Here is an 11,600-nt window from a genome sequence, read left to right as displayed (position 1 = left end):
GGCGGCGGCGAAGTCCCCGCCCGCGGCAGGACCCCGAACTACAAACCGGGGCCTGCCGGGAGGAAGCGGAGGGACGCCTCGCAGGAAGCGGGGTAGGGCGGCGCCGCCGCCGTAGCGCTGCGGCGGTCGAGCCCGGCCGCCCCTGAGTCACCGGAGCGGCCTGCGCGGGCGGGCTGAGCCGAGCCGAACCGCGCCGCGGGGTGCCGGGCCGGCACCTCCTCTCCTCTCCTCTGCCCTGCGGCCTGCCGCCGCGCTCGCTGCTGCTGGTGCCGCCTCGGGAGCGCCGCCCAGCCGCTGGTAGCGCCGCACCGCCGGGGAAGCGAGCGGCAATACTGGCGCCCTCCTGAACGTGAGTGAAACCGTGCGTGAGGGGCGGCCGGGCTGGGCGCTGTGCGGGGGGACGGCGTGCTCTGCCCGGGAGGGGAAGCTGTTCGCTTCTGCAGCCTGGCTGCACGTAATTATTATGAAATGCTAGTACGAGGTGCTGCCCGCGAAGAGAGCGGAACCCCTTCAAGAAGTCATTCTCTTGGAATGAGGACTGAAGTACTGTATTTTGACACAGGGTTTTTATTTTCTTCAGTGTTATTTTGAAGAGGTATTCTCTACAGGGGGTATTGTAAGAATTCTTTGAAGAGGTCAATCTTGCGTTGCAATCTCGTGACTTAATTGGCAAAACTGATGGGCACTTTCTTACTGGAAAGTGCCAGGATGCTAATTTTAAAGATTTTATATGGGCATTTATTTTAAAAAAAGAGTATGTTATAGTATCATCCTTGCTTATCATTACAGCCTGTTGTATGCAAGTGAGTAAACGCAAGAATGTTTGGAAAGCCAGGAAGCCTCATAACCACAGTAAACAATATTTATATTTTCATCTTAAGTATGCTTTTAAATTTTAACTAATTAGTCATTACAGTAGTACTGGTAAGTATTGTTGCGTCTAGGTTGTAACTGGGGAAAGAGAATCTCAGGTTCACCTTTTTTAAAAGCACGCGTGACCAAGATATGGTGGACCTCAGAAATGCTGAGTAGCCACTGCTGCCTATCATTTTTAGAAGTCAGGCATGATTGTTTACACCTATAAAATGAAGCAACTAGACCAAGTGATGAGCTTCTGGAAGTAGTTTCAGTGACCTCTCCAGCCTCACAAAATAAGTCCGTGGTAAAACTGGAACTCAAATTTGGGAAGACCTGCATGTGTGGGCATATTCAGATTGGTATACACGCAAATTTTTAAGAGGCAAGTTTATACAACCTAAACAAACCAGTCTTAAGAAATTTCACATAGGTTCAAGTATTCAATGAGTTCAACAAATTACCATTTTCTAAGCTTTCGTAGTACCATTCCTAAATCCAAAATAAAAACTCCCTTTCTTTGTTTAACTAGTTTTAAAGAACAATAATTCCTCTAACAACCTAGGAGCCTTAACAGACACAGGTTTCTTAAGTTGCTGTCCTGCATCTTTTTCATCCTTCCTTTTTGTGCTTACACTCTTATTTGCTTTCCCTTCTGCCAAGCTGCCCAACCAGATGGAAGAACAAAATGCTGTGTCTTAAACCTCTAACACAACTGGTAAGCTTAGTGGAAGGAGAGTGTGAGGAGGATGAGCCAGAAAAGAAAATAATTTTATTGGGACTACTTGCCTGACTGTGCTAGCCAAATATATATTTTAGTGGTGCCTGGTGAACAAAGCAACAGACTGTGAGGTTCTGGAGACCTACGTGTATCTCTGTAGTTGACCCTAAGGATGGAACACACAGACATTGCATTGGCACAAAGTGACAATTTTACAAGCAGAGGAATATGCTGTGCTTTTCTTTCTAACCAACTGGTGTCATAACTTCTTTCTGGAGTGTTCATTGAAAGGCAGAGACAATTACTCAACTGAGCAATAGGAAGAGGGATTGGATGATGGCCAAGAATGCGTACATTAATCACTAATTGAGAGGAAAGTTTACTTGTAAAAGAATGCTGGGTAGCATGTGGGGTAACTGTTGATCTTCAGTTCTACAGTCCCTTTAATTTCCAACAGATTCAAAGATCACGAACAACTGTCCTGTAAAAACAAGGGGGGCAAAAACAATCCTACTTGGCAACAATGAGGTAAGTTGAGAGGTTTTTTTAGACTAAAATAATTTACATTCATATTTTCAAGCATGGTATATGCACTTTGGAAAAAAATGATCAAAACTTCTGTGAAAAAAACACGCAGATACTCTCTCAAAAATTGTAATTGATGGGGCTGTCCTGGATCACCTAATTTGATCAGAATTCCCTGCTGAAAGCTTAGAAATTATTAATGGAGTAACATGAGTAATATGTATACGTGAGTAACTGTTTAGTAGTTAGAATATTCATCTTGTATTCAATTAATACTAATCTTGCAAGTAAAGGAGGAAGAAGAGATGTGGATGACACATTTGAGGGGCAAACTGTGGAATGCAGTGGCTGCTGGATCCTGCTGAGTTTACAATTTATAAATGTCTGGAGAATTGGGAGTGCTGCTTAAGCAGCATGAATGTCAGGGCTACCTTTGTAGGAGCTGGTTTTTAAGAGCTCCTGTTTAGTTCCAAGATCAGGAGGATCAAGAAACCCTTGCTTTATACTAAGGCTGCTCCCCCAGTTAGCTGATACATAGCACCTAGCATCTGACGTTTCCAGATTCTGCTGAGTTCTAGATTTAGCAGACAAGCTGTTACTGATGTTGTTGCATTCCCACATTATTCCATTTGGCATGTTTCTTTTGCTCCACCTGTGTTGTAGCCTCATTTAGTATGATCGGAATCATATTTTCCACATTAATAACGATTATCGAGCAGATATAAAAACTATTGACAAAATGTCCAGCAAATCAGTGGTAAAGATCATTCCTTCTGTGTACAGTGCCTCAGCAATGGAAAAAGAAAGAGCATCTTAACTACTTCCTTTCTGCCAGAGCTCTTGAGAAGGCACCTTCTCTCCCTTTTGTTTCCCAGCTAAGGCAGAGCTCCTGCAATGCTGAAAATACTGAGTCTCTGTACAAATTAGCTTTCTAATTTAATTTTACAATCTAATTCTAATTTTACAAATTAGCTGGATGGGTTTGGTGAGGTATGTAGATGTTTAATCAAAAATGCAGCACTGAGAAAATAAGAGATGATGAACAATCTAGAGTTAAAGAATTACTCTAGATTCATTTTCACAAAAGGATGAAATCCAAAGTTAACCAAAAAAAGTGAAAAGCAAGTAAACATAGAAACTGAGTACCAGAAGTATCTGTCTTGATAGTTGAAAGTAATTGGCTCAAGTCCTGAAATGCTCCTTATTTATTTACTTAAACAAAAGTCTACTTAATATTGTGGGAGTTTTGCTCAAGTAAGAGAGATAACTATACATGTGATTAATGACTTTTCCTTTCCTGTTACTTGTTTTAAAGGTATTTTCACTTCTGTAAGCTTCCAGGAAGAGTTATGGGAATCCGCCTACTACACTTCACTTCTGTGGTGATCATTGTCTTGCTTCTTGTGGCAGGTGCTTTAACAGCTTTGCTTCCCAATATCAAAGATGACAAAATGCCCAATTTGAGAAGGGAACCAAAAAGCCAGAGTCAGTCTGCCTTGGATTCATTTACTCTTATTATGCAGACATATAATAGAACTGACTTACTGCTAAAGCTTTTAAATCATTATCAAGCCATCCCCCACCTTCATAAAGTAATTGTTGTGTGGAACAACATTGGTGAGAAGATACCAGAGGAAATGTGGAATTCCTTGGGGCCTCATCCTGTCCCTGTTGTCTTTAAAGTTCAAACTGTAAATCGCATGAGGAACAGACTCCAGAATTTCCCTGAGCTGGAAACAAAAGGTAATCAGCCATTCATATTGCTACTACCAAGATTATTTTCACACTTAAAATCTGAATGCTAAAAGAGAGATAGTTTGAGTTATACTGTGTAATAAATCCATGGATCTGTTGGGCCACTTAATAGAATGTGGGTAATATAGAAGGAAAAACCTGTTATGATACCAGATGCACACCACCACTACCAGGCTGTCAGTGAAGAGTAAGGAAAAAAAGAGGGATGTCAAATGCATTTCATGGGCTTTTGCAACTGTGTCTGTTCTCCATTTCCTTTGTCAGGCAAACATACATAGTTCAGCCTCTCCTCCCTTTATAGTGTACACTGAAATTCATAGTGCATGTATTTGTTGAGTCTCTGCATTAATCTGGACTTAAGTCATCTGGTAAAGACTTGATTTAATCCATTCATTCTAAGACTAAGTTCTCAAGCATGTTCTGCTCTTCAGAGAAACTTCCCTCCTTAGCTGTCTGGCTGTCTATCTCAAATTATGCATCCTTTTTAAGAGTATTTTCCCCAGTCTTTTGGCTATTCATCTAAATATTCTTCCTAAGCTCTTTCAGGAGAAGCACAACAATAAGTCCTGTTTGTTTCAAGTGGAAAAAAGCCCCATATGTTGCATTACAGACCTGACCTTACTCATGATTAGTAAAGGTAATTCTATTTATTGCCCCCTTCCTAACATGCCTTGCTACTCAAAACCCATGACTTCTAGGAAGACACTAGAAACTTCAACTTGCCAAGTGTTTTATTTACTGTAATAGGATTTATTCTGACTGTAAACTTAAAGAATTTTAATGCGTCTGGAGTTCTGATCTAAGAATATCTTTCCTTTTCCACTTTCTGATAGTCTTTTGCCTAAAATTTAAGGCATTGATTCTTCCTTCTGTAGTTAATCATATTGAATGTTGCCTGTGCGATTTATTAAGCTTGCTTACTTAGAACTTGCAAGTGGTGAGGAGATTGGTAAAATTTTATACTAAGAATCCCGTATATATCTCATACACTAAAGAATGGTATCTAACTCTTTATTTTTTGTATTTTTACACAAGATTAGTAGAATTTTGAGTTGCTTTGCCAAACACTCCCAAGTTTTCCAACACACATCTGTCCAGCTGTACTACAGATGATCTAAGGTTGCTGAGCTTTGCTAGAGCCTGGCAAATAATCTAAAACTTAGGTTTGCTTATAGTTACTACAAAGCTGCAACCTTGCTTTAGCTTTGAAATCCGTTTTCTCAATCTACTTTTAAGGAGTTACAATTCAGTTCTGCAATTCAGCTTAATAGTTATAGAAGTTTCACAGCTAACTTGTCAAATACTGCGCTACATACTGTGCTCATGTGTTTAATCTTTTGATAAGTTAAAAATTTTTCTTTTTTTTTTTTTTTTCTCCCTTCAGCTGTTTTAATGATGGATGATGATACACTAGTCAGTGCTCATGACCTTGCTTTTGCCTTTTCTGTTTGGCAGGTAATGTTTTGCACCTTGACAGGCAGTATTTGTGAGTTACAATTGAGATTAATGGTTTTAATTAGAGTAACACTATATCATAATGTTTTACCATTGACTTTCTAGCTATAAAGTTAGATTTTATAAGGATTGAAGCATTGAGTAGTAGAAATTGCAAAAATATTCAATAATAGCTATACCTGTAATCTGTAACTTTCAAAATTTTAACTCTTCTTGTACAAGAACACTGAAGTTGCTGACTGCTGAATTTATTTAAACTATAGTAGGCTGCAAAACAAAATTGTGTGGGTTTTATCTCTGAGAGAAATTGTCTGTAAACTTACTTTGAGTGCCAAATACACAGCTGGAAATTGTGGATAGATGTTTCTTGGCACTACATGATATGGAATGAGGCATATTGTGTTAGTTTTGCAAAACTGTATTTAATTGCAACATTTATGCAGATCAAAGGACCATATGCCAGCAATTTTCATTCTTTCCTGGCAATAATCTTGTGCTCCTCTCATTTAAAAAAAAATCTCTCTTATGAAAATACTTAGCACATATTTCACAGTGTGGACTTCATTTTGATGCTTTAAATTTCTTTTTTCTTTCAGCAATTTCCAGAGCATATAGTGGGATTTGTTCCTAGAAAGCACATTTCTACTCCTTCAGGTGTATACAGTTATGGCAGCTTTGAACTGCAGAATCCTGGGTTTGGAAACGGAGATCAGTATTCTATGGTTCTTATTGGTGCAGCATTTTTTCATAGTGGATATTTAGAAGACTTTCAAAGACAGCCAGAAGCTGTTTATGCCTTAATAGATGAAACTCAAAATTGTGATGATATTGCCATGAATTTTCTTGTAGCCAAGCATACTGGTAAGCCTTCAGGAGTGTTTGTGAAGCCTGTTGATATAAGAAATTTAGAAAAAGACACTAACAGTGGCTATTCTGGAATGTGGCACCGAGCAGAGCATTTGTTACAGAGATCTTACTGTGTAAATAAACTGGTTAATATTTATGATGGCATGCCTTTAAAATATTCTAATATCATGATTTCTCAGTTTGGTTTTCCTAATTATGCCAATCACAAAAATAAAATATAAGCCAATGAATTGAAGGGGTTAGATGTTAAACAATACTCAGTGAATTGTACTGAGTTCAAGGAGAGAAGAAGGTGTAATTACTGCATCTTGGTTGTCCTTATTTGTAGCCTCTGAATTTTTTCCATATGGCTTTTTATATGTTTTTTTTTCCTTTCTTACTAATTCTCCAAGGTAAGTTCTGAGAAAACTTAAAGGATATATACTAATGTTTAGCTGTGATAAAATCATCTTCTTTCCTTAAAACCTGAAAAGCTACTACAATTAATTAGGCCAGTTCTTCAGAAACATGCAGACAAAAATGCACTCCTACCCTTTAGTGCTTCTGTTGTTTGTTTGTTTTGTTTGGGGTTTTGGGGGGTTGGTGTTTGGTTTTGTTTTTTGGGGTTTTTTTGTTTTGTTTTAAATATATGTATCTAGTCAAATGAGGTCTAGGCATATTTTTGATAGTTGTATGTTGAGATGCTTCCTTGCCTTCCACCTCCTCCTACCCAGTTCCCAGTGAAACTATAGAAGGAGTATAGTAAAATCTTGGCCAGGCTTCTAGACTCCTGTATAAAACCTCTTTGAAGTATGTATATAAGCTATTCTGTATTCCGAGATGTTCCTGAAGCTGCTATGAAAGCAAGCCAGAAAAAGAGTACCTCACCTTACTTGCAGATAGTTCTAAAACCATTGCCTCCAATATCTACTACTGCTGAAATAGTGGAAAATGATCTCTGATGTGGCTTTTATCCTATTATTTATTCGCCTAGAGTTGCTGAAGCACTGCAAGCAGCTGAAAGGTAAAACCTAGTACTTGGAAATGTAAGAAACATGAATACATGAAATACAAAACTTACATAAGCAGCCAGAAGAAGTGGATGGGATGTTACTTACTAATACTTTCTTTAGTACTTAATTTTATTTTGTTATTTTGCATGTACATTGTTACAAAAATGTGCCCAAGAAAATCCTCACTTTTAAAAAATGTCTTATTTACAATTCCTATTAAGAGCAAGCTGTTCTACATTTATTACAGAATGTACATTTTGTAATATTACAGGTCTACTGTTTTTTTAACTACTCTTTCAAATGAGTGTTTACTTTTTGCTTCCTTTCATCTGTTTTTGGTGGCTATGACAACAGAATTAAAATGTGCAATGAATGGGTAAAGCATTTTAAGGTACGGTGATATTTGATAGGGCTGGACTATTATCAGTCTCTGAATTCCCTGGCTTCATCTATAGCAAGAAACAGAGCTATTATTAATAGCTTTTGTTAGATTGGGACTCCATAGTTCTGGAAATGTGTTAACATAGACAGGACAAACCTTTTCTGTTGTAGTTACATAACTTCTTTGTGGTATGGAGGAAAGAACAAAAGACAGCGATTTTCCTGGATCACAAGAGAGGAATCAAATCTGGCATCCAAAGTAGATTTAGTTTCATCTGCATCAGCTTTTAATTGATTCTTCGTTCAAAGGTGTCTATGGGCAATCAATAACAGCTAATGCCTAGTACACAAATAGCATCTGCACAAATGGTGTATAATTTTATCTTTTTTTTTTTTTGGTAGTAAGCTGAACAAAGAGGGGTTGAAAAATGTGACAAGTTCTTTACAGCAGGGCTGAATCTGGGTGTGAGTCTTTGGGTTTCTTTGGGGGAACGGAGGATTCTTTTGCCTTGTACTATCAGTGTTAAAGGATTTGTTTTCTGTTCAGTGAAGTCTTCCTAGTACTTTTGTAAGATTTAAAGAGCGAAATCTTAACATGGCAATGCAAAGTCTGCTTAATTTTGTTGTAATAGTGAAAAGTAGATTTTAATTTTTGTGCTGTAGCGATATGTACTATACAAACAGGTCTATGCTCTTTCCAGAAATGCAACTTTCCTAGTGGTCGTTTACTGCATTTCATTTAGTACTGGTCTTCTGTAGTTTCTGTTCTGTTTACTGCATTTCATTTAGTACTGGTCTTCTGTAACTTCTGTTCTGTGCAGTATCAGCTAGAATTCTTAAAACTCAAGATGTTGTTTACCTTACTTTTAAAATGTGAAATGAACTGTCAATTCAGCCAAATCTTAGTATTGGTTTCTTTGTATGGGGGAAGGAGTTGTTTTGGTTTTGGGGTTTTTTTTGTTCTTCTGTATAAGTGAAAGAATTAATAGAACAAGCTTTTATTATACTGGTAAATTTAATTTGTACCATTGTCAAATAAAATACATAAAACAGATTTGCAATGTGTTTATTTTCAGATTATTGACTAAGTTTTTCAGTTGGATATCTAAAGTAAGCTCACAGTTTGCATACAGGTGAGCAGCACCAAAATTTCATTTTTAAAAAAAAGTGTACTTGTTGGCACATATATTCACTGAATTTAGGTAGGGCCCACTCATGAGGAAAAAAAAAAGCCATTAAAAACACAGCCTTAAGCAGTTAGTCTTAGATAGCAAAGAAAATTCAAAGGTAAGACTTCAGCTCTAGCCATAATTCATTGTGCTTAGGATCCAAAAGGGGTTGGTTTGTTTATTTTTTAAAGGCAGTAACTTTTTATCCCTTGATGGCTATAACAGTGCCTTAAGATCCTTTAATGGAATATATTACTGAGAATTTATATTTTTAAGAAAATAATAGGCATGTGATGATTTCTTTGAAGAGATTATCTGGATGTCATTTGGAAATATTTTGGAGTCTAAACAGATTCATCACCACCTCTGAATGTTCTGTAGAAATTAATGTTTATGCAACACAACTTTAAAAGTGGTACCTAAAAGATATTTAAAAAATCAGGATATAGTCTTAAAATGCAGCAAGACTACAAGAAAATTGCTCTTTATCTACAGTTAAAGAAATGCCACAAGATGTCACTGTGGCCTTGACATCATCAAATGTTAAAAACAGTAATTGGAATTGATTACAAAAACAAAACTGTATGAGGTGAAAACATTCTTAAAGCTAGCATTTTACAAGGTGAAATTCATTAGATAATTGTACTAATAGCTATGAGACAATACTGGCACTGAAAAAATGTGGAGGTTATTTTGTACATATTTTTACAGGGAAAAAGAAAGGTTATTTTAAGTGTTTTCTATTCTTACAAAGGCTCTAGCGAATTGCCACAACTGAGAACTTGTATGCAACCAAAACAATATTTGTAATTTTGCAAAACGTATATAAGCAGTATACAAACAACATTTGACAGTGGAGTTTCAGTTTCCAGTCATGTTTGCCTCCTAGATTGACAAGCCTAGCTAGATGGATTTACAAATAATAGGCTTTAACGCAAACTATGTACCTGGGGGTTCTAGATACTGGGTAGCTAGCCTGTTACGCTGCTCCATCTTTGCTTGTTTGCTCAAGATAGCTTTGTTAAAGCTAATTTGAGTATGCTCATACAAAGTCCCTTCAAGTAGAGTGCAGCAGAGACTTAGAAATGTATGTTACATTGAACTGTAGTGAAAGTTTGAGTAAAAAATGGTGTTAAAAAACTATGGTTCTGGAGAAAATACACTGATACCTCTTTTCTTACACAGGACATTTTACCCCTTGCTTTTAAATTAAAAAATGGAATATTTTATTTAATTAAGGGTTAAATACAAGTGAAAGTCCTGTAGAACAATACAGGAAAAGATAAACACATTGATTTCCATGAAAAGCAAACACTGTCCAACAACCTTTATTTAGCTTGCTGTTACAGAAGACTACGGTCTCAGTCTTGCAAGCATCTTATATGGAATGGTACTTGCTACTGAAAATGAGGTTTGTTACCTCAGTTTACAGGACCAGGCCCAAATAGAGTTGTATTCAGGAATATTGGTTCTGGAGCTATGAAAAAAAGGAAAAAAGAGCAATGTTAGGAACATGGGTACAAATTATTAGAAATACCAAAAATAAGTAAGCAACTACAAAACAACTGCACGAAAGAAGTGTTTTCTGTACTACTTCTGCATTTGTATGGCTTTAAAGATTATCCAGTGTTTATGACACTAGGTTAAAAACTGAAGAGTCAAAAGTGTTTCACAGTCGTGTTTAGCCTCATCCGCAGACACGCTAGAATTTTATACGAACTGGTAGTTACAGTAGGTTATTTATAGTGTTAGGAAAACATGGTGATAATAATATGGACCTCAGGGCTTCATATTGCTTTGTATTACATTTTTTAAGGTGTTTTGAGGGTGGGTTTTTTTTGTTTTGGGGGGGAATAGCATCCTTTTCTCCTCAAGGTACCTCTCCTTTGCAACCTTTTGCTTGTTTAGTTGTAAAAAAGAGATGGACTGTCTGCTCTGTTTGGCACTTACTAATTCTTTCTAAAGGGGAGGGTGGTAGAAGAAAGGCATTTCTAACACTTTTAATGCTTCTATTTCTTTGGCAGTAAGTTAATTGCAGACTACAAGCTAATTCAGCTTTTGTAAATGAACCACCAGAAAGTCAATCTTTCACTTTTCTAAAACCTCAAGCTACAAGTAATTTTGTGTAGCTTCACGACAGCAGTGAAACTCTTCACTGCTGGATGACTTCTCACTAACAGCGAGAGCCCATAGCTCGAACCAGCGCGTTAAGAAACTCTTGCGATAGGGGTGCGCGTCCTCCCTTTCTGTCCGCAAGCGGCTTCCCCGAGATCTTGCTCCCCCTCAGTTCTCCCCAGCAGACGCCGCCGCCCGGCATATACAACTCCTCGTCTGAGGGAGGGAGGGCCCAGCGGGTGACAGCAACCCCTGCGGGCGGGAAAGGCGGCGCCTGAGTGCGGCCGTTGGACGGGAGGCAACTCGGCTGAGGAGAACCCCGCTCGAGATGTGAGCCCGGCAGCAGCCCTCTCTTCACCAGGCACCGCTCGCTCATTGGCTGGAGATGTAGGAAAGCAGCTTTTGATTGGTGAGTCTGTTTGTCTATCAGGTGGTGCAGACCCAGCCGGGCCGGGTCCGGCATTAATAAGTGTCCCAGGTGGAGGAGAAAGAACTCTGCCGGCGCGGCGCAGCGCAGCGCTTCCCTTCCCTTCCCTTCTCTTCTCCCCTCCCCTGAGGCGGCCTCCCGCCCAGCCCGCGCGGCTCGCTCACCTCCATCCTGAACTGGACCTGCACTGCTGAGGTACTAGCTCCGGCTCAGGTCTGCTTCCCGTTGCCTCAGGGCCTGCGAGCTGTACCTCGAGACCCCCTCTGTCTCCGTGGGGCGTTTTGCCATGGGCCGCCCTCGGGGGGGGGGGGGGGGGGGGGGGGGGGGCCGGCAGCCCC

General features: G+C 39.0%; 1 protein-coding gene across 5 annotated transcripts; it reads left to right on the top strand.

Annotated features, from left to right (window-relative positions):
- Nucleotides 1-222: 222 nt before the first annotated feature.
- EXTL2 (exostosin-like glycosyltransferase 2) lies at nt 223-6,886 on the top strand. 5 transcript variants are annotated; one of them, XR_774124.1, is made up of 7 exons: nt 356-2,104; nt 2,885-3,038; nt 3,070-3,091; nt 3,417-3,844; nt 4,394-4,493; nt 5,241-5,311; nt 5,908-5,923. XR_774124.1 is itself a non-coding variant. In XM_010563624.1 (5 exons), the coding sequence occupies exons 2-5, from the start codon at nt 2,100-2,102 to the stop codon at nt 6,397-6,399; spliced, it is 996 nt and encodes a 331-aa protein (XP_010561926.1). In that variant the 5' UTR covers nt 223-349; nt 2,034-2,099; the 3' UTR covers nt 6,400-6,886. The 5 variants fall into 5 exon arrangements, 4 of the variants coding, with proteins under 4 accessions (XP_010561926.1, XP_010561927.1, XP_010561925.1 ...); XM_010563624.1 differs by lacking the exons at nt 2,885-3,038; nt 3,070-3,091; nt 4,394-4,493 and adding an exon at nt 223-349 and having other exon boundaries at nt 2,034-2,104; nt 5,908-6,886; XM_010563622.1 differs by lacking the exons at nt 356-2,104; nt 4,394-4,493 and having other exon boundaries at nt 2,915-3,038; nt 5,908-6,886.
- Nucleotides 6,887-11,600: the final 4,714 nt, after the last annotated feature.

The sequence above is a fragment of the Haliaeetus leucocephalus genome, unplaced genomic scaffold, assembly GCF_000737465.1.
Source record: "Haliaeetus leucocephalus isolate CR32 unplaced genomic scaffold, Haliaeetus_leucocephalus-4.0 Scaffold172, whole genome shotgun sequence".
Taxonomy (NCBI): domain Eukaryota; kingdom Metazoa; phylum Chordata; class Aves; order Accipitriformes; family Accipitridae; genus Haliaeetus; species Haliaeetus leucocephalus.
Note: the sequence above shows the minus strand (reverse complement) of the source record. Positions and strands in the feature narration are given on the sequence as shown.